This window comes from Paroedura picta, chromosome 11 (assembly GCF_049243985.1).
Source record: "Paroedura picta isolate Pp20150507F chromosome 11, Ppicta_v3.0, whole genome shotgun sequence".
In the NCBI taxonomy this organism is placed as follows: Eukaryota; Metazoa; Chordata; class Lepidosauria; order Squamata; family Gekkonidae; genus Paroedura; species Paroedura picta.
In genome coordinates, this window is record NC_135379.1 from 3,030,874 (window position 1) to 3,056,053 (window position 25,180).

At 48.9% G+C, this 25,180-nt stretch overlaps 1 protein-coding gene and 1 non-coding gene across 2 annotated transcripts in view; both read right to left on the reverse strand.

Moving 5' to 3' along the window:
- Window positions 1-70: 70 nt before the first annotated feature.
- Window positions 71-142, reverse strand: TRNAA-GGC (transfer RNA alanine (anticodon GGC)). Its single transcript has one exon. It is a non-coding gene; the product is annotated as a tRNA-Ala (tRNA).
- Window positions 143-18,104: 17,962 nt separating this feature from the next.
- The window catches only part of VIPR1 (vasoactive intestinal peptide receptor 1), a 61,160-nt gene continuing 54,084 nt past the window's right edge, over window positions 18,105-25,180 (reverse strand). Inside the window, exons 11-13 of the mRNA XM_077303613.1 lie at window positions 23,125-23,263; window positions 22,958-22,999; window positions 18,105-20,693 (exon numbers count right to left, since the gene is read on the reverse strand). Of these exons, the coding sequence (XP_077159728.1) occupies window positions 20,502-20,693; window positions 22,958-22,999; window positions 23,125-23,263 (373 nt within the window). The 3' untranslated portion in view covers window positions 18,105-20,501. The remainder of the gene's footprint in view (window positions 20,694-22,957; window positions 23,000-23,124; window positions 23,264-25,180) is intronic.

The window sequence follows — 25,180 nt, forward strand, 5'->3', positions numbered from 1 at the left end:
AGACTGGCAGCGTCTCTCCAGGGTCTCGGGCAGGGGTCTTCCACCTCACCTGCTGCCTGGTCCTTTTAACTGGAGATGCCGGGAGTTGAACCTGGCACCTTCTGCATGCCAAGCAGAGGCTCTACCACTGAGCCACACCCCCTTTTCCTAGCTTTCCAGGGTCTCAGGCAGATACTACACGATCCTTTTAAACTGGAGAGGCCAGGGATCGAACCAGGGACCTTCTGCATGCCAAGCAGAGGCTCCATCCCTGACCCAACAGCCCTTCTCATGAAGATGCCCCCTACTAAATCAGACCATTGGCCCATCAAATCCAGCATTGTTGACTCAAACTGGCAGCAGCTCTGCAGGGGGGTGGGGGGTCTCTTGGAGCCAGGCCTCACCTCTCCGCCTCCTTTAAATGCCTCAGGCTTGACCCCAGGCTTGACAGTAAGGCATTTCAGGTTCAATACACCCAAAGTCCAAAAAATACCAGGGTTTTTGTACACGCAGCTCTGGTGTGAGATAAGAATTCTATATCTCTGTTCAGCTCTGGCAGGGTCCATTGAATGTATGTATATATGGACTCAGGGATCTTCATTCCCACTCATATCTGACCAAGAGAGCTTCGACTCTTGAAAACTTATACTCTGAAATGCTTGTTGGTGTCTACGGTGCTACTGGATTCGAATCCAGCTACCGCAGGCCGACACGGTTACCTTCTAAAACTGGCACAAATACGACACACTTTGTATTCCCCAAGACCAGTTCATGACTACTCGATTTTAATCTTGTTTCTTGTTAATTTTGACTCCATGGAGGCCTGGAGGCAGCTCTCGTCGTTCTCGCCTCTACTTTATTATCACAACAACCCTGTATGGTAGGCCAGGCTGAAAGCCTGTGAGTGGCTGACCCAACAGGGTGGGGGATAAGTCCCATTAATTCCCAACTTTGCAAGGAACGGTTGCTTTCATTTCTCCTGCTCCTGTGTGTTTATCTGTGAAACAGGAGACTGGATTACCCTCAGCGGCCCAGGGCTGATTGCTCCTTTCCTTTCCCGCAGTGCTGGGCTTGTGTTCTAATTGCAAGACACCAATTTAATCATGTCGAGCCATTCTGGCAACCAGCAGATGCCACTGGTTAATTTCCCCTCCTCTTCCGTTTGGAAAAGGAGTCCTTCCAAGGGACTCCCTGTCCCCCTAATGGGAGACTAATTGAATCCAACGGTAGCTGGAGACAACCACATCTAATGGGCTGGGTTCAAATGCCAATCTGCATCGGCAGTAATTCCATCAGAGCGTTTACGCATCCAAGCAAACGGCACGGGTACGCATGAAGCTGCCACGCTGAGTCAGATCCTTGGTCCCTCAAGGTCAGTATCTTACCCAGGCTGGCAGTGTTTCTCCAAGAGGTCTTTCCTGGCGGCTGCTGACAGATCTTTGAACGGGAGATGCCGGGGATGGAACCTGGGATCTTCCGCGGGCCAAGCGGATGCTCTACCCCACAGAAACACATCTTAAAAACTATACCAAACTAACAACACATAGGACCAAACGCGTTTTGACCCTTCCGGGTCTTCGTCAGTGGTCAAAATTATAATAATACACTATATGGCACTCTCTATAATGTGTAGCTGAATGGTTGAGTGGGGACCTGAAATATAAATAAATATTGGAAAATATCAGAATGAGCATAATTAAAAGAAGAGTCTAATATGTAAATCATTCAAAAATAAGTGGTGACTTACTGTAACTTATGGCTCCAACCAATATGTATAAATTATATCCAGACATTTTCTTCAGGGGAACCGATCTCTGTGGTCTGGAGGCTTGCCAAGTCTGGGATGAGAAATCCCTGGAGGTTTAGGGAGTAGAGGCTGGGGAGGTTGGTTTCGTGGTACTCAGTAGGGTAGAAAGCCGCAGCATCCACGCTCCAAAGCGGGTCCCCAGGCCCCACTGGGAAGATTTTGCAAAAAACGAAGACTACCCACCAGCCAAAGGAAATCACGGGCGAGGAGAAAGCGGAAGAGCTGGCCGCGTGCAAACTGAGAATATTCTTTATCCTTAAACAGAAACAACGCTGAAACGAGATCTGGCATCAAACTCGTTTTCAGGGAGAAAGTCCTTCTTCAGCGGCTTATGTTTCTAAATTAAAAAATTATAACCACATCAAAAATTGTCGTCAATGTTTACAGCACACATCGTAGAAAATATTACGTGCAAAATTAGCATCCGATACCTGACGTTCCAGAGTCTTTACAGAATATTCTAGATCAGTCTAGACGAGTATCCAATTCTACATGGAAAAACCAGTGGCCACACTGATCCCCCACTATAAGTACTGGAACCTAGGGTCCACTGGGCACTTTGTAGGTTTCTCTTTTAAAATCTATTCTCCTTCAGTGTTGACAAGACTATTCCTCACTGTAAAAGGTAAAGGTAAAGGTAAAGGTCTCCCCTGTGCAAGCACCGGGTCATGTCTGACCCTTGGGGTGATGCCCTCCAGCGTTTTCATGGCAGACTCATGGCAGGGGTGGTTTGCCAGTGCCTTCCCCAGTCATTACCGTTTACCCCCCAGCAAGCTGGGTACTCATTTTACCGACCTCAGAAGGATGGAAGGCTGAGTCAACCTTGAGCCGGCTGCTGGGATCGAACTCCCAGCCTCATGGGCAGAGCTTCAGACTGCATGTCTGCTGCCTTACCACTCTTCGCCACAAGAGGCTCTATTCCTCACTGTAACCCTTTCTTTTTCAACTTGTTCTTACATCTAGAATTGGATACTCATTGAGACTGATCTAGAATGGATGACACCTGGAATTTGGCATCCTAGCATGTCCCACCGAGCCTAGACTCCCAGCTGCTCTTCCCAAAAGGAAGAAGGAAAGGACGAGGGTGACAACAGAAACTTGGGGGCTGGAGCCATGTAAACCAGATGTTGGGTGCAGCCGGCAATCTCGCAGGGTTGGAAAAAAACCCTCGGGGGGGGGGGAGGGAAAGGGAAAAGAAATTTGAGTTGGAGATGAACGAATGGGGTTTTGAAGGCTTGCTTTCTGAATGAAGAAGAAGAAGAGTTGGTTCTTATATGCCGCTTTTCCCTACCCAAAGGAGGCTCAAAGCGGCTTACAGTCACCTTCCCATTCCTCTCCCCACAACAGACACCCTGTGAGGTGGGTGAGGCTGAGAGAGCCCTGATATCACTGCCTGGTCAGAACAGTTTTATCAGTGCCGTGGCGAGCCCAAGGTCACCCAGCTGGTTGCATGTGGGGGAGCGCAGAATCGAACCTGGCATGCCAGATCAGAAGTCCACACTCCTAACCACGACACCAAACTGGCTCTCTGCATCCCCCTCAGGGAAAATAATGAGAACAAACACAACCTAGGCGTCTCTCTGCCTTCCTCCCTGTCTCTTGGCCGTTTATTATCGTACAGCGATAAGGTTATCCTGTCTTTAAAAGGGCCTCTTCTTCACTTGCTGAGTTATTACTACTTGGCTCTTATATAATTTTTGGTGGTTGACAGACCTGAAACCTGGAAGGTCGAATGAAAGGCAGTGCCTTTATAGAAAAGATTTCTGGCGAGCGTCTTAGGGGTCTGCAGTGTGTCGTCGATAATTATGTCAGTGCATTTCAAGAAGGAACGGGATGCAGATTGATGATTTGCTGTAGTGTCTAAAGAAGAAGGACTGAAGCAAGAAGAACTAGCTGCCTGTCCCTGCGCTACAACTGGAGACCGTAATTGAAGAATATTAAGACTGAATCTGTTGAGGCATCGAAGCTGACAGCTGCATGAAGAACTTTCCTTCAAGATGCCTTCATGGTATTGTGCATACTCAAGAACACACGGAGTGTGCCTTTTTAAATTCTCTGTATCCTTTTTTTGCATGTTAGTATGTGCGTTGTATAGCCAGGGGGTCCGAGGGTTGTCCGGCAGCCAGGCAAGGGACGTTTAGAGGTGGTTTGCCATGGCCTGCATCCGGATCGTGACCCCTACTCTTCCTTGGAGGTTTCCCATCCAAATACTAGGCAGCGTCAGCCCTGCTTAGCTTCTGAGATCTCACAGGATCGGACTTGCGTGGGCTATCCAGATCAGGGCTCCGTTGGTCACAGACTATCTGGAGTCGGCTTTTAGAAAAAGAGATTATTTCCCATGCTTTTGTCTCCCCTTCAGCCTCCCCTCCTGTCGATGTCCCTTATTGAAGTGCCCTTGAAGGAAAATTAAGCTCTGCTTCTATTTCCCCTCCCGAATGGCGCAGGAAGGGTTATTGCCTCACCAGGGTCTTCTGCATGGGTTGGAGTCTGTTTGACCTGTCAGCAGGAGAAGAGCCTTGAATCAAGGGCGTCCCCATCAGCCCCCCTGCCCTCCTCTTCGGTGCCACACATTCCCTGCCGATAAACAAGAATCTGGTAGACGCAACAGAACAAGTGACTGGTGTCAAAACAACCCCAGGTCTCTGCTTTGACACACTGTGGCTTGGAATGGTGATGAAAGATTTCAGGCGAGCAGCCAGGAGCTCCATCTGCTCTGCGGAGGGCTGCCGATCCCAGCCCTGGCAACTCCCAAGAGATGGGGGCCTTAGCAGCCAAGCCCCTCCTCTCGCTGAGGGGCCGTTTCTAGCTAGAAAAACATCACCCCCCCTTCAATATCATCTCCAAATTCATCTTGGGAGCCAGTGTGGCAGGCTGTCATCTGGGGGGGGGGGCAGGTCTGATTGCCGACTCCCTCGCAAGCCAGCTGGGTGACTCTGGACCAGTCCCAGTTCTCTCAGAGCTCTCTCAGCCCCACCTACCTCACAGGATGTCCGTTGTGGGGAGAGGAAGGGAAGGTGCTTTGAGATGCCTTCAGGTTGAGAAAAGTGAAGTGTAAAAACGTCTTCTTCCTTCTTTCTTCTTCTCTTCCTTCTTCTTCTCTTTCACGTCACCTGTCGCTTGATCTTGTCACTTGGAGATGCTGGAGATGTCTTTGCCCCTGAGCTACAGTCCCATCCCAGAAAGTGGACCTTCACCTCCCTTTCAGAAATAAGCACGAACGCATAGAAATAGGGTACATGGAGGGTTGCCAACCTCCAGGATGGGGCCTGGAGAACTCCCAGGGCCATTTCGCACGGCTTCAAAATAGCACAATGGTTGCTAATTGGAAACGCTACTAATTTGCCATAACCCACGACGTCGTAGACAATCTGCAACAATCCTGAAACCGACCCGCAAAAAGCGCTTCGTTGTAGCGCTTTCAGGGGAATCCAGAAAAGTGGATTCACCCTCCGGATAGCGATACACTCCTGCAACCAATCTGCAACAGTAGCGCTAAAGACCTGTGCGTTACCATTGTTGCTGGTTCTTCAAAGTCCCTCCCCCTGGCTCTCTCCTCCAAACTTCCGGCGAAGCGATCGCCATTTTTTTTTCTCCGAGCGAGCGGGGATAAACGCACCGGCGAGCCTCTTTCTGTTTAGAGGCTTCCCTGGCTTCAGTCCTTCACCTTTAGTCACTAAGCACAAACCACTGAAAAGCCCGTTTGCTGAAATAAAGTCCCTTAATTTTTAACACATTAATTCAGCCGAAAATCGGGCCCGTGAGAGGGGGGGGGATTTTTTTTTTATCACTCGAGGCAGCGTGCCAACGATCATACAATCAAACGACAGCTCACATTAGGCAGCTGGATGGGTCTCTCCGTTGCAACGAATCTACCTAGATTCGTTGCTATGGGTCTGTTTTTTTTTTTAAAAACCTTTCTTAAAGGGAAAGGGGCTGTTTGGGAGCATGCTAACGGCTGCCCATTGGCTGCTTGACGGCCAGGGGCGGGACGAGCTTGGCAATAGCGCTTCCTTTCTAGCGATTTCTGCCGAGACCGGAAGCCTGTGGGAAACGCTAAAAAACGCAACTGATTCCACTACAAAGGCAGGTATGCATAACGACGAATTCCACTATTTTAAATGGCGATTTTTCATTCCGCAAACAATTTGCAACAAAGATCCCCGTGCGAAAAGGCCCCCAGCATCACAACTAATCTCCAGACTAGAGATCGGTTCCCTTGGACGTCATGGCTGCTTGGGAGGGGGGACTCTATGCCTTATGCCCCTTGAGGCCACTCCCCTCCCTAAACTCCACCCTCCCCAGGCTCTGCCCCCAAATCTCCCGGAATTTCCCCACAGAGTCGGCACCCCTAGCCACCCCACGGTGCAGTCCGGAATCGAGATCCTTAGCATGCTAGGCCCAAGGCCAGGAGCATTGTGGACGTGAAGAAGGTTTCATATCATGCATGTCATGTGCATAATTGCTATCAGGAAGGCTGCGCCAATTAAAATTATCCGTGGGGCGGGGGGAGGTCAGGAAGGTTTTAATTTACTTGTTGATGTAGATTTTGCAGCCCGGCCTGTCCCTAGAGGAGGGGAAGAAAGAGCAGACGTCCCTCTTCCAGGAGGCGCAGAGGTGAATCAGAGTCAACAGATGGATTCAGGGAATCAAACAGAATGCGGTGGAAGAAGAAAACAGGTTTTAATTTTTAAGAAATTTTTAGGAAAAGGACTACCTCCTGGTCCTTTTGGAAGTTTGGAATGAAGGAAAACGGAAGCGGCCAACTACAGGGGCTTTATGAGAAAAACAGGCAATATGGGACAACCTTCCCCCCTCCCCAAATACCCGATAGCTTTCTTGACGGCTCTGGAGGGGTTTCTTGTATGGGTGGGAGTTAAAGGACTTTTGAGGGCACATGTGTACAACACCACTCCCATTTTGGCTTAGGGCAGGAGACGATCGGAGCTATCAAGTTGCAGCCAAATGGAAGGAAAAGGAGATAAATATGAGTGGGATGTGGTGGTGGTGGGGGATCATTTTGCTTCTGACCTAGTTACGGAGCAGGTGGAAGGAGGCAGGGGATAAGTGCTGCTACCGAACGCCCAGGCGCAAATTAAAAGTCGCGGGGATTAAAAGATTTCTGGGGAAGGGCGATGTTTCTCGGAGACCTCTGCATCTCAGGTTGCAAGAGCTGTTCTCAGTTCTGCAAACATCTCTGAGGCGGGGGCAACGAAAATCCGCCCAAAGACCGACTGGTGACCCATCCAAGAAACTTCGGCATTGACATTCAATAGAAGAAAAACGGACAACGATAAAACCCAGAGCGAAATTCATTTCAAAACCTGCATTTTTTTCTAACTATGCTAAATACACCTCTACTGCAATGCCCCCTGCAGGACATTCTTCATATGCTGCTGAATCATGCACACGAGAGATCTTGCATTTCCCATCAAACTGTCACTGAGATAGTCTGTTCCAGGGGAGACCAAAAGATCTCTCTCTTTTCTCAGTCTGCATTCAAAGGCTTGTAATTGGTGGGTAATTATCTGAAGATAGGAATGTGAAGCCCCTTATTCAGTCCTTGGTGCTGAGTGACGTTTGAACTCCCCAGGGAGGGAATCTCTGCTGGCAAAACTGAAGGGAGAGAATTGGCACCAGGTGCAAAGGAGGAGGGGAGAAGAACCCCTGGCATTGTGCTGTTCGGACCAGATAAGTACCTCCTTGAGCAAGTCTTTCTGCTGAAGTAGGTTCTCTCTGTTTTTTTCCACACATCTCTGGCCGAAGGCAACTGATTTTGAATAAAGAAGGAACACAGTTGCCAAGCTGGTCTTTTGACCCCTGCAGAGGAAACAGCCACCATGGTGCAGTGGTCGGGGAGGTGAACTGGGATTGGAGAGATTTGGGTTCGAATCCCTGTGGAAGCTTGCTGGGTAGGGTTGCCAACTCAGGTTGGAACATTCCAGGGTATTTGGAGGGCATGGTTTGGAGAAGGGAATAATTCTTGGAATACCCAAGATCTGTAAAGGTAAAGGTAAAGGTATCCCCTGTGCAAGCACCGAGTCATGTCTGACCCTTGGGGTGACGCCCTGCAGCGTTTTCATGGCAGACTCAATACGGGGTGGTTTGCCAGTGCCTTCCCCAGTCATGACCGTTTACCCCCCAGCAAGCTGGGTCTTCATTTTACCGACCTCGGAAGGATGGAAGGCTGAGTCAACCTTGAGCTGGCTGCTGGGATCGAACTCCCAGCCTCATGGGCAGAGCTTCAGACAGCTTGACTGCTGCCTTACCTCTCTGCGCCACAAGAGGCTCTTTTATCCAAGATCTGTAGTGTGCATTATCTAGCATATGTCAACGGGTTCCAGCTGCCTACAATCCCTGTGCTTTGAAGAAGAGCTGGTTCTTGTATGCCGCTTTTCTCTACCCGAAGGAGTCTCAAAGGGGCTTACAGTCGCCTTCCCTTTCCTCTCCCCACAACAGACACCCTGTGAGGGAATGCCTCTTCTGTCTCAGGCATTCCCCTTTTTCACTCCAAGGGAAAGGCACAACTCTTCTTCCGTCTGCCTGCTGCGACCTGCTCTTTCATTATCTGAAAACAAAACATTGTCTTCAGAGCCGTTGTCCTTATGCATATGCAAATCTACAGGGACTCAATCAGTCATTAATCCATTGAGCATCTTCTCCGAGCTCACTTGATTAATTAAGGAGGGCATCAGGCATTCTGGAATTGATGAACTGTGCAGTGGGAACACGGCAGGGAAAGGAGCCGCGAAGGAGCATGCTGCTGCAGTTTGGTCTGCTGCGAGTGGAGGAACGCCGTGCGAGAACACTGTCAGCATTTCATCAGGAAGCAAACCGACCATGCTCCAGAAGACACGCGCAAACAAATGGGATGGCGCCCAGCAGTGGAAACCAGAGCAGTCGGGGGGGCAAAAATCACATGCTTCAATAGACTGTGCAGCAGAGTCCATCTTAGTGATGAAGAGCCACAGATCTGGTTTGTTTAAGGCAGGGGTGGGCAAGCTGTGGCCCTCCAGATGTCCATGGACTACATTTCCCATGAGCCCCTACATTTATTGGCCCTTCAGGGGAGCTGGTTGGCCACTGTGTGAGACAGGAGGCTGGACTAGATGGACCCTGGTCTGATCCAGGAGGGCTCTCTCTAGAATCCTAGAATAATAGTGTTGGGAGGGGCCTCCTGGGTCATCTAGTCCAACCCCCTGCACTATGCAGGACACTCACAACCCTCTTGCTCCTCCACTGTCACCTGCCACCCCTTTGCCTTCACAGAATCAGCTTCTCCGTCAGATGGCTCTCCAGCCTCTATTTAAAAATCTCCAAAGATGGAGGACCCACCACCTCCCGAGGAAGCCTGTTCCACTGAGAAACCGCTCTAACTGTCAGGAACTTCCTCCTGATGTTTAGACAGAATTTCTTTTGAATTAATTTCATCCCGTTCGTTCTGGTCCGTCCCTCCAGGGCAAGAGAGAACAACTCTGCTTTTCCACACATCTCCCATATGGCAGCCTTTAAAATACTTGAAGATGGTTACCAGATCCGCTCTTGGTCATCTCCTCTCCAGGCTAAACAGACCAAGCTCCCCCAACCTTTCTTCATATGTCTTAGTCTCCAAACCCCTCCCCATCTTTGTTGCCCTCTTCTGGACATGCTCCAGCTTGACAATATCCCTCTTCAACTGGGGTGCCCAAAACTGAACACAGGACTCCAAGTGAGGCCGAACCAGAGCAGAGTAAAGCAGTACTCTCTCTCTCTCTAATTTTGCAGGCTTTGTGGAAGAACCAAGAGCAGGGATGCTTGTTGCCAGCGATAACTGCCCTGCTGGAACTGAATTGAGGTGTCCAGTTTAGCAAGGAAGAACGCGGCCCAGCTCTGCGTCTGTCTGCCACTTACATTTATAGCTTCTACAATTTAAGCAACGAGGGGCTGTATTTATATTCACTCTTAGCAGCTGGCAATTGGGAGCCCAGCGAATGACAGCTTTAAAAGGCAGACCGAGGCAGCATTATAAATCATTAACAGCTTGCACCAAATCTCAGGAATGACTGTATAAGTATTAATGAGCCCTGGGGGAGAAGCCGCCTTGTTACTGGTTCCAGGAGAAGCCCGGCTGATCACATCTTGAGCAGTTGCTGCTCTCCTCCAATGCCTGATCTGGGGGTGTGATTCACACGATGCAAAGGAGCCCCACCCAATTTGGAATTATTGCTAACAGCATTTACGATGTAAACTGTTCAGATTCATCCATCAGTGAATCAGTTCCCTGCCTCGCTCCCAGTGGGGAGAAAGGGACGAATAAAGGTTGGCCACCATGGGAGACCGGAGGCTGGACTAGATGGACTATTGATCCAATTCATCAGGGCTCACCTGATGTTCTTAAGACCTTAAGTGGTTTACATGCATGCTGGCAGGGGCTCATGGCCATTGTAGTCCATGGACAGCTGGAGAACCACACTTTGGCCACCTCTGCTGTGGTGTGAGCTGTGGAGGAAGACTGTGACTCCTCTCAGGGAAGGCTCCTTCGCAGCGATCTGAAGCATTTGCAGGAAGGGAACAACCCAGAGCCAAGAAAACAGGAGAGGGGGAGATTCTGGACAATGCCCTCCCAAGTGTACTTTTGCAGCTGGGTTTCCCTTTGTGAAACAGGGAAGTCTACTTCTAAAGTACATTAAAAATGACTGCATATTATATATTTTAACGTAAGAAATGCAAAAGGCAAGCGTTCTCCCCCTCTCCTCCTCCTTGAAATCTAAACAATAATTAATATTTAACAATCATTAGTCATTATACTTACTTCCGATTTTTATAGCTATTCGGTCCTATCAGACTACTGGCAGTGTCCATCATTGCTACGTCTTAAAGCCGGAGAGAGAGAAAATTTCCTGTGCCGTCTCTTGACTCACACTGGGCCGATGAGGGGCTCGAAATCCCGAGGCAGGCGGAGGGCTGATGGAATGTCAACTGAACGCAGCAGAGTGGCATCTGATGAATTATTCTGACACAGAAAAAACTGATATATTGAGGCATCCCATAGGAAATGCAGCTTTCCTTTCCCAGTAGCAATGGCTGCAGCCCTGAAAGACGACGTGGACCGCCTGCGTCTCTTCTGCAGTCCTCTTTTGTCCTCTCCCTGTAGTCAACCTCACTAGGTGTTTCACGCCTGACAGCACTTTTGTCTTTCCTGAGGCACAAGACATAGTTTGGACAAAAAAAGTTGAGCAGACATCATGAGCAGGTTGGTATAAGCCTGTGGGATGACATTTTCCAAAATGGCTGCTGGTCATTCTTCACAACCCCTCTCTCACGAATTCTGGCCCTTCCTAAGGCCACAAGGTCACTGGTCACTGTTGTTACATCACTTCCGGGTACAACCTGGAAGTGACAAAGGGTAGCTCTTGGAAATGCTGGGGAGTCTATGGTAAAACCACAGAATCTCCAGCAACTCCTAGAGCTACCGACTCTCATTTGTGACAAAGCAATGCTACCAACATCATGCCAACCCCCACGTCCCCCTCCCCTGCCCTTTGGACGTAAAATTATAGCAAATCCAAAAGCATTACCTCCAAAGCTGCCTCAGTAAACTTCTAAAAGTTACAAAGCAATGGATTCTTTTTTTAAATCCATAATTGGAAGTGGCTTGTTTGCAAAAACAAGCAAACAAACAAACAACTCTCTAGTATGCAGGTCATCGCTACACAGTAGAGCAGGAGAAGAGTTGGTTTTGATATGTCACTTTTTCTCCCCAAGGAGTCTCAAGGTGGCTTACAATCCCTTCTTCTCCCCACAACAGGCAGGTGTGGCTGAGAGAGGGAACTGGGACTGGCCCAAGGTCTCCCAGCAGGCTTCATGCGAAGGAGGAGTGGGGAATCAAACCTGGCTCTTAGCCACCACACCACACTGGCCCTCAGTGCTCTGCTGTCATGTCACCCAAAGCCACACACCCCAAAGCCATTTTAGATGGGTGAAGGAAACATGTAGAGCAGGGGTAGTCAACCTGTGGTCCTCCAGATGTCCACGGACTACAATTCCCATGAGCCCCTGCCAGCATTCGCTGGCAGGGGCTCATGGGAATTGTAGTCCATGGACATCTGGAGGACCACAGGTTGACTACCCCTGATGTAGAGAACGTGGCTTCATGAAGAGATACCTGCCACGGTGTACTGGTGGGACACCACCATTGCCAGTTCCTGAAGGAAAGGAAAAGAATCTGAGCGAAGGAATCATTTCATTCTTCCTTTCTGCATCAAAAGGCCGTAAATACTGCAGCAGAGAAAGCTGCGTCGGCCGCCTGATGGCTCCGTTATTAGTTTCTGGCTACGACTCAAGCGTGTGGCAGCTTCCAAGTAAATCTTCCGTTTCCTGGTGATGCCAACACCTAATGATTACTGTTGATTTAATGTCAGTGGATTTCCCCCTGAGGTGGCCACAAAGCACAACCGGAATGGAAAACACGCAAGCCAGGCTTACAAACGAACGTCTCCAGAATAATTTCAGTCAGAGTGGATTTTGTGGCCACTTCTGACACCAACGATGCGATCTCAGTTAAGGCTTTGAGATTTTGTTTTGATGAGGGCTTACCAGATTTGGATTCGTTCTTTATTGGGCATCAGCCTCCCCTCATTGCTAAATTTGGAAGGCTTCAGCTGCTGCCCTTTGTCAAGGAGTAGGTGTAGTGATGGGCATCAAACAAAGGTTCCAACTACTAAAGTAAAAACAGCTGTTAGTGGAGGGTTAAATCCTCACTAGGACAGGTGAGCCAGAGCAAAAGGAAAGGCTATTCTGAGCCGTCTTGGCCAGCAGCAGCAGAGAGGGAACTGATATGTTGCTGAGTGAGAGAGATTCATTCTAATTCTCGTTCTGACAGAAACTTAGCTGACTGTCAGCACTGAGGAGAGACTCATTAGAGAACTGAGTTTTCTACTGACAGTGAATCTGTGCAGTGTCTGGACAACTAGGGTGGGGATTTGGAATGTGAGGTGTTAACTTCCAATTTAGGCCAAGTTGGAAGGAGAATCTTTGTAAGGAAAGAAGGCGGATCTCTGTGTAGTTAGAGAGGGGAAATCTGGTGTGCATATTTCCTTGGATTCTGAGAAAGAACTTCAGACTCCTCAGAAGGCAGTGGGTTACTGACTCACTCAAAAAGACAAAAATAAAAGATGAAAAAAGTACCAAAATCCCCCAGTTTAATAGAAATCTAAAAACCCAATCTCTTTTTGCTGACTAAAACCCATATTGATCCAATCAATGTGTAGGTAGTTAAAATTGCCTCTTATGATGCAGTGATTTTGTCCAGCTGCTTTCCTTAATTTTGTTGTTGCTTTTAAGTCATCCTCTAATCTTTGATCTGGAGGGTGAAAAACCTCCAGAATTTGCAGAAAGCCAGGAGCGGAAGAGCTTTCCTGATGTCCTCAGGTAGGTTATGCCACAAGGTGGAGAACACAACTCAGAAACCACCTGTATGGGCAGGTATTGATTTGCCCACTTGCATGTCAGCTCCTCTTAAAATTGCCTTTAAAAACAGTGATAGACGTTGTGCTGGACATAAGAGTTTCAGTAAAAGCAAACCTGATGGGTTAAAATGTTTAAGTTGTAAATTTTGTACACACCATTATGTTAAATGTATTGACACATTTTAAGATCTCTCTTTTTAAATTCATCTCTTGGAGTTGGTGTTCCAAAAGTTTGTCCCTGGCTCCAACAAAAAGTTCTCCTTGGCAGCTCTTACCGGAATGTGAATGTTGTCTGTGAAGATCTTTTCTGTGTCAGAATATGCAAGATCTATAATGTGAATCAAGAGCATAAGAAGAATATCCTACAGGGGGATTTGGAGGAGGGATCAAGCTGGCATATTTAGACCAAGAACTTCCAGGTATTTCTCAAATTGTCTTCTTCTGCATCCTGATTGGCTCAGTTGGGGACTTCCTGCTCCTTTGAGAACACTTCCTGTCTGCTTGCATCCAGAACAGAATGAATGGAAGAAAATCAGTTAGACAGTCAGGATACTCTCTCCCCCCTCTCTTACTCACAAAGTTTGCTTCTCTTCCCATTAAAACAATTTTATTCTTTTACGCAGCTTGGTGCTTTGCCCCTTTTGCATCTTTACGTTTTCCGGCATTCTTAATGCTCAGATCCGAGGGAGTATACATTGAGCTTGACATGCTTTCCTGGTGATTGATGCCGCTCAATTAAAAACACCAGCTGAGTTTCACTCTGGCAGTTACACAAGCCTTTGGCTCCACATGCCTTGAAAAACCACACAGGTTTTAGTAACAGCGTCGAGCATCCCAGCTTGTGACCCACTTTCCTGCCAACTCCGTATCTCTTTCCCTGTTCAGAACTGAGAGGGAGATGCCCAGCTCAGAAAGCTAATTACATTTCCATCTGTTAACAGACTCCAGATGAAGAGGATTTACGGAAAAGCGCCCCGTATTTGCAAACCTGTGTTTATCCTTCCTGCTACCATGAAATCAATTTGCCCTCCAATTAACTGCTGAGGTAAAATGGAAGAAGTGAGCAGCGACTGACAAAAGCTCGTATCAAGCCCAGCAGCACAAACTTCTGTGTGCATGAACACTTGTTCAGACATATTGATTTCAGGAGGGTAGCTAATAAGTCTGTGGGGTTTGGGAGACACAGACAACAAGTTCTTTGAAAACGCAGCTCTTTTATTGAATCCAACGCCAACCAAAACACTGAACAACAAGGGCAAAACAAGGTCTTATATACAATTGAGTGGGCCCACCAAGAGCTCTGATTGACCCTTAACGTAGCCCTATGATTGGTCCATAGAGTCCAGGATTTAGAGCAGGGGTAGTCAAACTGCGGCCCTCCAGATGTCCATGGACTACAATTCCCAGAAGCCCCTGCCAGCAAATGCTGGCAGGGGCTTCTGGGAATTGTAGTCCATGGACATCTGGAGGGCCGCAGTTTGACTACCCCTGATTTAGAGTCTCTGATTGGTCCTTTTACAAGCCTTCATTTGCATGGTGGTTCACATTAGCACCATACTGTCCACATCTGTAACAGGAGCTTTGGTGGCCTGAAGCAGCAGAACAAAATTTGAGTCCGGGGCAAACTTTCAGACCAACAAAGTTTAATTCTGGGTATGAGCTTTCGTGTGCATGCACACTTCCTCAGATACGTTGATTCGGGTGGGCAGCCATGTTGCTCTGAAGCAGCACAACAAAGTTCGAGTCCAGAGGCACCTTGAGGACCAACCAAATTCGATTCCGGCTATATGCTTTCATGTGCAGAAAAGAACGAGATCGGCATGGTGGGACAAGAGGCAGAGCTGAACTGAGAAACCCCGGGGGGGGGGGGGGAAACAATTTATGTACAATCATGAACCATGGATCTTCAGGCCATTGGCCAGTTTCAGTTTAATTTCTGTGAAAGAACCCTTGCATAGTTTTATGGTTGGGGGTCACCACAACATGAGGAGCTATATTAATGGGTCGTGTCATTAGGAAGGTTGAGGACCACTGGCCTTAGGGATAACACTTATACACTCATGGAGTTACATAGCACCCTGCGATGTCCAGGCGTGCTAAATCACTCACTCCAACAGGGAGCTGACCCTTCAATGTGGCATTCTCGCTTGACCTAGAGTTGACCAAGCCGCTTCCAGAAGACAAAAAGCAGAGAGAACGCAGGGCTGGGTCAGGGCCCGGAACATGGGGATCGTCTCAGGCAAACAGGGCGAGCTAGATTTGAAAGCGTAGTGCAAACTTGGCCTCTTTATCCAGTGCTTTGTTGACCCTCAAAAACCTGGAAACAGGCCTCGGTGCTTGACAGCCACCCAGCCCCGAGAGGCGTAAATGTTAGCTCTGCAAAGAAGAATATCCAAACAAGCTGTCATGACTGAGACAAAGAACGCCTTGCTTGGTATTAATTTGTTTGAACTCCCTGCAAATATCCTCGTTGGAAGCACGGCAAAGTCAGGGCAGGGTCTACTCTGGTGTTAGCAAAGGTCTGTTTGCATCTGCTTTCTGAAGCAATGAGGCCACCCGCTCCAGAATAACAGACCAGCGGTCAAGATTCAGGCTTCAAGACTTTAAGACTCTTGTTTTGATTACGGAGGTTTGGGGAGGCGGGTCACAACTAGAGGCAGGACTTGGTGGTCCCTTTGTTTGCACTGCCTGTGAATTTACATGGATGGGTGCTAAAGGCCAGGTCCATGCTCAAGAGAACAGCAGAAGAGCCCTGCTGGATCAGACCAGGGGTCCATCCAGTCCAGTATCCTGTCTCACCCAAGGGACAACCAGTTTCTCTGGAGGGCCAACAGCAGGGCAGAGAAGCCTTCCTAAGAACCTCAGAAGAGCCCTGCTGGATCAGACCAGTGGTCCATCTAGTCTAGCCTCCCGTCTCACACAGGAGACAACCAGTTTCTCTGGAGGGCCAACAGCAGGGCAGAGAAGCCTTCCTAAGAACCTCAGAAGAGCCCTGCTGGATCAGACCAGTGGTCCCTCCAGTCCAGCCTCCCGTCTCACACAGGGGCCAGCCAGTTTCTCTGGAGGGCCAACAGCAGGGCATGGAGGCCAAGGCCTTCCCCTGATAAGAACCTAAGAAGAGCCCTGCTGGATCAGACCCATCTAGTTCAGCTTCCTGTCTCTCCTGGTGGCCAACCACTTCCTTTGTGAACTCTTCCAACTCCGAGACTAGGATTCTATGACATACATATTTCCTCCAAGCCCCCCCCCCCCCCCAAATCTGCCTCGAACACACTGCGGAGAGACGGACAATCTTAAATAAACGAAGCCCTGACATCTGGGGCTACCTGGCCGTTGCTATCCCGGCCATCTTAATTACTCCCGAATTGCTTCTTCTCCTTTAGTGACAGGCAGGATCGAAAAAAGGGGGAGATGAGCGAAGATCTGAGTTATCTTGACATTTCTGGCTGCCAATAATAATTTGCGTTGAAGTTGGCCCCTGGGGAGAAGAAAGGATTCCTTTCATGCAGAAGCAATCCACGGAAGCGGCAGAAGATTTGACAGGTTACAGAGACAGAGAGAGAGCAGAGTTATCTTAAATTATCTGAGTCTGCTGAGATAGAGTGGAATAAGAGCTCCAATGAATGAATGGATGGACGGACGGATGAATGAATGAATGGAGTCACCTAAACACTGCAGAAGTCCACCATTTAAAACCTGGGAAGGGAAAGAGGAAATAACTCCGGTGCCATCACAATGAATTGCCCAAAGGAAAGTTGAAAGCTTGTTGAGAAACACACTTGTTGAATTCGGCAGCAGATGGTGGGCGCTGGCTGGGCTCCACGGAATTGCTAGGTGGGCAGCGGAATCTCGCTTAATTTTTAATTTCAGCTTTTGGCCAACGCATGAAAGTTTTCTTCGTGAGAATTCCCCCCCCCCACCACCAGAAGCAATCAAACCTCAGAAGCCTAAAGGGTTCAGCCAGAAGCCACAAGGTTCCTTGTGCGATTCTTTGGATCAGAACCACTGGCTCCAGGGGGAAACTAAAGAGGGAATGTGGAACGCTATGAGCAATATTTATGAAGTCGGGGCCTTCCTCTTCTTTTCTGTATTACGGAAATTGTGGCACAATATTGTACTTTTCCTGAGAAAGGAGGAGGGGAACACCCACTTTGTGGCAGCCATTTTGCGGTAGCACCTACTACACGGTGTCCAAATTCCACAGGTGCCCAAAGGCTCAAAAAAGGGACCCTGGTTCTATACACCGTCCAGCACAGATTTGTCACCTAAATGTCTTGCATAGCGAAGCATAGCCTTTATTGGCATCTATAAATGTTTTGAAGTAATGGTACCACCACAGGTCATAGAATCATAGAGTCAGAAGGGACCTCCTGGGTCATCTAGTCCAATCCCCTGCACTGCGCAGGACACTCCCAACCCTCTCGCTCCTCCACTGTCACCTGCCACCCCCTTGAGCCTTCACAGAATCAGCCTCTCCGTCAGATGGCTCTCCAGACTCTGTTTAAAAATCCCCAAAGATGCAGAACCCACCACCTCCCAAGGAAGCCTGTTCCACTGAGAAACCGTTCTGACCATCAGGAACTTCTTCCAGAGGTTTAAACAGATTTTAGAATCCTAGAGTTGGAAGGGATCTCCTGGATCATCTAGTCCAACCCCCTGCACTATGCAGGACACTCACATCTCTCTTGCTCATCCACTGTCACCTGCCACCTCCTTGAGCCTTCACAGAATCAGCCTCTCCGTCAGATGGCTCTCCATCCCCTGTTTAAAAACCTACAAAGAAGGAGAACCCACCACCTCCCGAGGAAGCCTGTTCCACTGAGAAACCGCTCTTGCTGTCAGGAACTTCATTAATTTCATCCCATGGGTTCTGGTCCATCCCTCCGAGGCAAGAGAGAACAACTCTGCCCCACCCTCTACATGGCAGCCTTTTCAATACTGTCCAGAGGAGAACGTGAGAACCATTTCCCTAAAAGAAGAAATGGAACACATTACAGTCCATACCGATTTATTATTTGCTTTCAAGAGCGGTCACCACAAAAGGAGTCGTCCCTCCTCTGCCACCATTCTGACATTTGGGGCAGGGGGGGGGGGAGGCAGAAAGTCTTCTGAGATGAGCCCGTGAAAGGGTCAGGGAACAGGAGGACACGCCTGCAGAGTTCCAAGTCTGTCTGAATAAATAACAAAGGTCATTAGAAACAAGGCAAGCTCCGTGTCTGGGATGGCCGAGCGGGTGACCAAAGACAGACGGCAAACATCTTCACATTGAGATAGTCAGTGGAAAGAGCTGCTCAGCGCTGCTTCCAAAACGGCAGTCCTGAACGTTCCCGGCATATTTACAAGAGAAAGGAGTGGAGTTCCTGGCGTCATCTAGCAAGGACGGCCTGCATACCCTTAGACTTCCTCCCTTTTGAAGTCCGGAGTCAAAAGCACGGTGGCTTAGAATGCCTGAGAGTTCGTTTCACCCAGTTCTCCTTAAGTGTTTTTCAGAATCGCTAGAGTTACGCGGCTTGCAATGTTCATGAGAGAGGACAAGTGGGCACACAAAGATCTGGAAGGAGTGCATGAATGTTTTGGACTACCATAATCCTTCCAGAACAGGAGTGGGACTTTTCCAACTGTCTCCTGAGCCAGCTGGTCACGGAACAGGGATAAGTTCAAATCCCAGGGGTATCTTTAAGATCAACAAGGCTTAATTCTGGGTATTATACCCAGAACTGGACTCAAACTTTGTTCTGTATCAGTATATTCTTGTAAGAGCAGTAGGCTCTAATTGGGAAAACTGGGTTTGATTCCCCACTGCTCTTCTCCATATGAAGCCTGCCAGGTGACCTTGGACCAGTCCCAGTTCTCTCAGAGCTCTTTCAGCCTCGCCTGCCTCACAGGGTGTCCAGTGTGGGGAGAAGACGGATAGGCAATTGTAGGCCACTTTGAGACTATTTGGGTAGTAAAGAGCGAGGTATGAAAAACCAGCGCTTCTTCTTCTCTGGAGAGCCCAGGAAAGGCCAGTCCACCAGATCTCAGAAGTGAAGCAGGGTCTCCCCAGGCTAACACTTGGAAGGGCAATCTCCAAGGAAGACCAGGGCCATGGATGTCTCTCGCCTGGCTGCCAGGCAATCTTAGGACCTCCTGGCTACAATACATGCATGATGTATGAGAAATAAATAATAAATAAAGACTTCTCTTATGTTCTTTAGCGGAGGCTGCAAGCACAGACAGCTTCAGCGGGGGATGGGATTAATGTAGGGAGCAGAGGTCCATCAGCGGCTCTTAGCCACCAAGTATAGACGGACCGCTCCTTCTGGGGCAGTGATGCTCTGTCTTCTTGGTGCTTGGGGGGCAACAGGGGGAGGGCTTCTAAAGTCCTGGCTCTGCTGAGGGTTCTCCCGATGGCCCTTGAGCTTTGGCCCCTGTATGACACTGAGTGTTGGACTGGATGGATCATTGGCTTGATCCAACATGGTTTCTCTTATGTTCTTTGACTTCTTGGCGCTTGGGGGGAGGGGGAGGGAGCACAGTGGGAGGGGTTCTGGGGTTATGGCCTCTCTGGTGGATCTCCTGATGGTCCCTGTGTTTGGCCCACTGGAGTGTTGGACGGGATGGCCATTGGCCTGATCCAACAGGGCTTCTGTCATGTTCTTATGTTCAGACCCTTGCTCTCCTCCACCAGCCCTGATGAAAACAGAACGCCAGCCCGGACAATTCCACGGGCCACAGAACAGCAAATGCCGCAGGACACAGTTCTGATAGCAAAGCAACTGAGAAGTGGATCACTGGCTCTGGTGTCCAGAAGTCATCTGAAGTTTCTCTAAAGGGAAGAAAAGCCATTTGGTGATAAGCAGCGGATCTCTGTACCAAAGATTTCCTCTGCAAATCCTTTGTGTTATACTTTGTGTCACAAATCCTTCTCTTTCCTCTGGCTCATATTCTTTAAAAAAAATTATGTTTGTCAAAAACCTTCTTCTGGCAAAGTCTATGCAGGTATCCCCAACATGGTGCCCGTGGGACCCTCAGGGCCTTGTGAAGGAAGCCAGGTTTTCTCCTTGTAGGTAAGACATGGTAAGTTCACCAGCAGTTCCTACGCCCATGGGGCCAGAACTGTGAAAAGTCCAAGGAAGAATCCATCTTTGCATACATTCGGGACTGAAAGCGGCTTTTTCCAGTTGTTCAAAACAAGTTTTTTCCTCTTTGAAGCAAATGTTTTGGCGGGCTGCTCTCCCTCTCTCCCCTTCCACCCCACCAGCCTTTTGCTCGCTCTGTCGCTTCTGGCCTCAGACGAGGGACAGGTCGGCCTGGAAGCTGGAGCATCGGCGTGTCTTTGGGCTGCACTTGGTCAGCATGGAGATCTGGGTGCTAAAGTTCGTACCGTTGCTTCCCAAGGAAGGGTTGTGATACTTCATGTCGGAGCCCAGGAATCTCTCCATGTGCCACCTGCGCCACTTCCGCCTGAGTTCAGCTTGGACCTAAAAAAGGAGAGAAAGCCAGGACGTGAATGCTCCAGGTGAAGACCCGTCAGCCGTGATAAAGTAGAAGAAAAAATTCTCAAGATGGCGATGGCAAAGCGATTTAATGTTCAAAACAATACCACAGTGTTCAAAACGATTTCAAAGCAGAGTCCCAGGTCTAGTCCGTTTTCGATATCTTCATCAGTGAATTCTCAACATTGTAATAACTCAATCTTCTCTAATAATGTTTTTATGATTGTTGGAAATAACTCAGTCTCTTATAATGTCTTGGGTATATAGTTCAATCCCAAACTGGCTGCATAATATCCAAATTTGTAAGGGTCTACTAATATTAACGTCACTATGTGTAATTCCTCTATAGCAGTGGGGTCACTGCTACAATACTGAGAGCCTTTTCGCACGGGGATCTTTGTTGCAAATTGTTTGCGGAATGAAAAATCGCCATTTAAAATAGTGGAATTCGTCGTTATGCATACCTGCCTTTGTAGTGGAATCAGTTGCGTTTTTTAGCGTTTCCCACAGGCTTCCGGTCTCGGCAGAAATCGCTAGAAAGGAAGCGCTATTGCCAAGCTCGTCCCGCCCCTGGCCGTCAAGCAGCCAATGGGCAGCCGTTAGCATGCTCCCAAACAGCCCCTTTCCCTTTAAGAAAGGTTTTTTAAAAAAAAAAACAGACCCATAGCAACGAATCTATGTAGATTCGTTGCTACGGAGAGACCCATCCAGCTGCCTAATGTGAGCTGTCGTTTGATTGTATGATCGTTGGCACGCTGCCTCGAGTGATAAAAAAAAATTCCCCCCCCCCTTCTCACGGGCCCGATTTTCGGCTGAATTTATGTGTAAAAAATAAAGGGACTTTATTTCAGCAAACGGGCTTTTAAGTGGTTTGTGCTTAGTGACTAAAGGTGAAGGACTGAAGCCAGGGAAGCCTCTAAACAGAAAGAGGCTCGCCGGTGCGTTTATCCCCGTTCGCTCGGAGAAAAAAAAATGGCGATCGCTTCGCCGGAAGTTTGGAGGAGAGAGCCAGGGGGAGGGACTTTGAATAACCAGCAACAATGGTAACGCACAGGTCTTTAGCGCTACTGTTGCAGATTGGTTGCAGGAGTGTATCGCTATCCGGAGGGTGAATCCACTTTTCTGGATTCCCCTGAAAGCGCCACAACGAAGCGCTTTTGGCGGGTCGGTTTCAGGATTGTTGCAGATTGTCTACGACGTCGTGGGTTATGGCAAATTAGTAGCGTTTCCAATTAGCAACCATTGTGCTATTTTGAAGCCGTGCGAAATGGCCCTGAGAATTCACTGATGAAGATATCGAAAATGGACTATACCTGGAGAATCCATTTTGAAATTGTTTTGAACATTGCGATATTGTTTGGAATATTAAATCACTTCGCCATTGCCAACTTGAGACTTTTTACTTTTACGGGAAGTTAATACTCAGCACAAGAAAACCCATTTTTGGTGAAAATGGCAGGCCTCTGTCGAGTTGTTGACAAGAAGTCTCTTTATTAAGAGAAATGGTGAATGGAAAAGCAAGGGTTTTCCTTGCTGAAACTGAAAAGCAAACTGACAAGGAAACCTTTATGTTTCCCCTGTGAACCCTCCCCCCAGTTGGTGAATTACACAACATACCAGGCTCTGCAGTTTCGCAAGCTAAGTTCCCCACATGCCGTCATGTGCAACAGATGAGACACTACAAGCCTTCCTAAAAGAATACATCAGCCAAGGAAGATGTTGGCAGAGATGTGTGTTTTGGGAATGACCATTCTGAAATGCAGATTTAGAGAACTGCAGAGCTGGGGAAAGCAGGGTAGCCCTAGGGTTGCCAGCTCTGGGGTGGGAAATAACTGGAGACTTTGGGGTTGGAGACAGGAGTGGGTGAGATTCGGGGCAGGGAGGGACCTCAGTGGAATATCAAGCTACGGAGTCCACCATGCAAAGCAATAATTTAAGGGGATCCTAAGACTGGCCTCCCTATTACCCCCAGGTTTGTGGGTGAACATGCCACAAAGACCCCCCTGGGGAAGCAAGCTTAATCACTAAGGGTTAACTTTGGGTTTCAGAAACGGCCCGCTCTCCCCTGCCTGTCATTGAATCAGAAAGGCATTTCCATTGAGGGTTTGGCGAGATGCAAATTTAATTAACAGCAATCAGAGGATCCCATTGACAAATCAGCAGCCAGGCAGATGATTAATCAACTAATCATTTAATGAGACCGACACTCTTTGGGACGTGACCTTAGCAAATTAGCCTTCAGACCTTACCTCTCCATTGAGGAAGCAATACAGCACGGCCACCACAAAGCCCTGGGGAGGAAGAGAATTCGAGACAGGGGAATGAGCTGTGGGGTTTTTATTTCATTGCTTTTTCCCTCTTTTCTCTGCCGCAGAGAGGGTGGAGGATGTGCTATATCAGGAGGTGGCCGGCTTACCTGGAAAGAACCCAGGACAAGTTCAAAGACCAACTTGACTTCCCGGATCTCCTGCTTGGCGGTGTCCGGGAAGAAGGCGAAGATGATGTAATGGATGCCAAAGAGAGGGATCAGGAGGAGGGTGGACTTGGCCAGTCTCCTGTGATGATCAAAATAAAGAGGGTGGTCAAACAGGGTGGCAAGAATACAAAAGGCACCAGTAGGAGGACTGGCCATGGAACAGAAGCAGCATGAGATAACTTCTTCAGTTGTACATTGGGCTGAAGGGATCACATGTTTGAATGAATCTCCCCACATGTAGAAATCCAGCCTATCAAGGACCTATTCAGGCTGATCTGCTAATTTTCCACATGCAGGGAGTTTATTTTTCCTCCTCATGGCAGATGTATCCAACCTTTGCTTGAAGACTGCCAGTGATAACCCCTGGGGTGCCTTGGAGGTCTCCCATCCAAATACCAGACAGGGCTGACCGTGCTTAGCTTCGGAGAGATGATGAGATTTGGCCTAGCTTGGGCCATCTAGGTCAGGGGTGGTCAGAATGTGGCCCTCCACTCCAGATGTCCATGGACTACAATTACCATGAGCCCCTGCCAGCTGGCAGGGGCTCATGGTAATTGTAGTCCATGGACATCTGGAGGGCCACATTCTGACCACCTATGATCTAGGTCAGAAGAGACCCGCAGAGGTGGTTGGCCACTGCCTGCCTCTACTGGGTGACCCTGGACTTCCTTGGTACTTTCTCATCCAAGTACAGACCAGGGTAGGTCGACCTTGCCTGGCTTCCGGGGCCGTCCAGAAACCCCAGAGTATCACAAAGCCCTGATTGGGGAAGCCTGCCCGACACCGAGCCTCAGCAAGTGTAAGTTTGCAAACGTGTCCTTGCCGAAGGGAAGTATCGTCCCACCCGGAGCTGCTCCCTGCTTTGCTGAATCATTCATTATTCCAGGGGTTAATTAAAGCCTCGTCCTCCACCAGCCCCAATTTCCTTGTAAATCTAGACAGGCGCAGCGCCAGGGCCCGTCGCTAATGAATCGGTAATGGTGCCTCCGGCCGGATCGCCCTAATGAGGTCAGGCCGCTGCACTTCACTCCAAGAAAGTGGCAGTCGCCTCCGTCACCCGCACCGTCCTGAGCGGGGACATCGTTGAATATGCTGATTTAATCAGAAGTCGGCCAGCAAGTGGCATCTGAGGTCCGACACAACGGCTGGTGAGCGCCCAACAGCCATGGAGCCCGCTGGGTGACCTGGGGCCAAGCCCCTCACTTTCTCTGCCTAACCCACCTCGCAGGGCTGTTGTGAGGACAAAATAGAGGACGTACGAACTGTAGAACTCGCCCCGAGCACCTTGGAGAAAAGGCAGGCTGTCATTCTTAGCACAATCCAGCCCGAATGAAGCATGCCCAAGTTCAAAGGAGTGGAGAATACGAGCACTGAAAGGGACTTCATCGTTTCTGAGAGGAGAGCTGGTTTTCTGTACCTCACTTTTCACTGCCTGACGGACTTTCAAAGCGGCTTACAATTGCCTTTCCTTTTCTTGCAACAGACACTCTGTGAGGAAGGGGAGGCTGTGGGAGCTCTGAGAGAACTGGGACTGGCCCAAGCTGGCTGCAGGGGGCCCCACCCTCCCCAGACACCACTCCCAAATCCTAAGGAATGTCCCAGCCCAGAGCAGGGACTGCTTGCAACAGCAAATCTTATTTTATTTTATTTCTATACCTCCCTCCATATGGCTCTGAAACCTATAGGGGAAAAGGTGGTGTGACCTTGGGCTCCTTCTGGACTGAATGCTAAATATGAGCAAAGCAAAGTATAACTGTCAACATGACATCAGATGAGAGCAAGAAGGACGGAGTAAACACCTCCCAACAACAACCAATAGTATAACCTACAGTCTCCTAGTCCTTCACCCCAGACTTCTGTCTACGCAGTTCTGGAGGCCTCCCTTCCAAAAGGAGGTGGACAAAATGGAGAGGGGGCAGAGGAGAGCAACGAGGGTGATCCAGGGCCTGGTGACCGAACCCTAGGAGGGAAGGCGGAGGGACTTGGAAATGCTCAG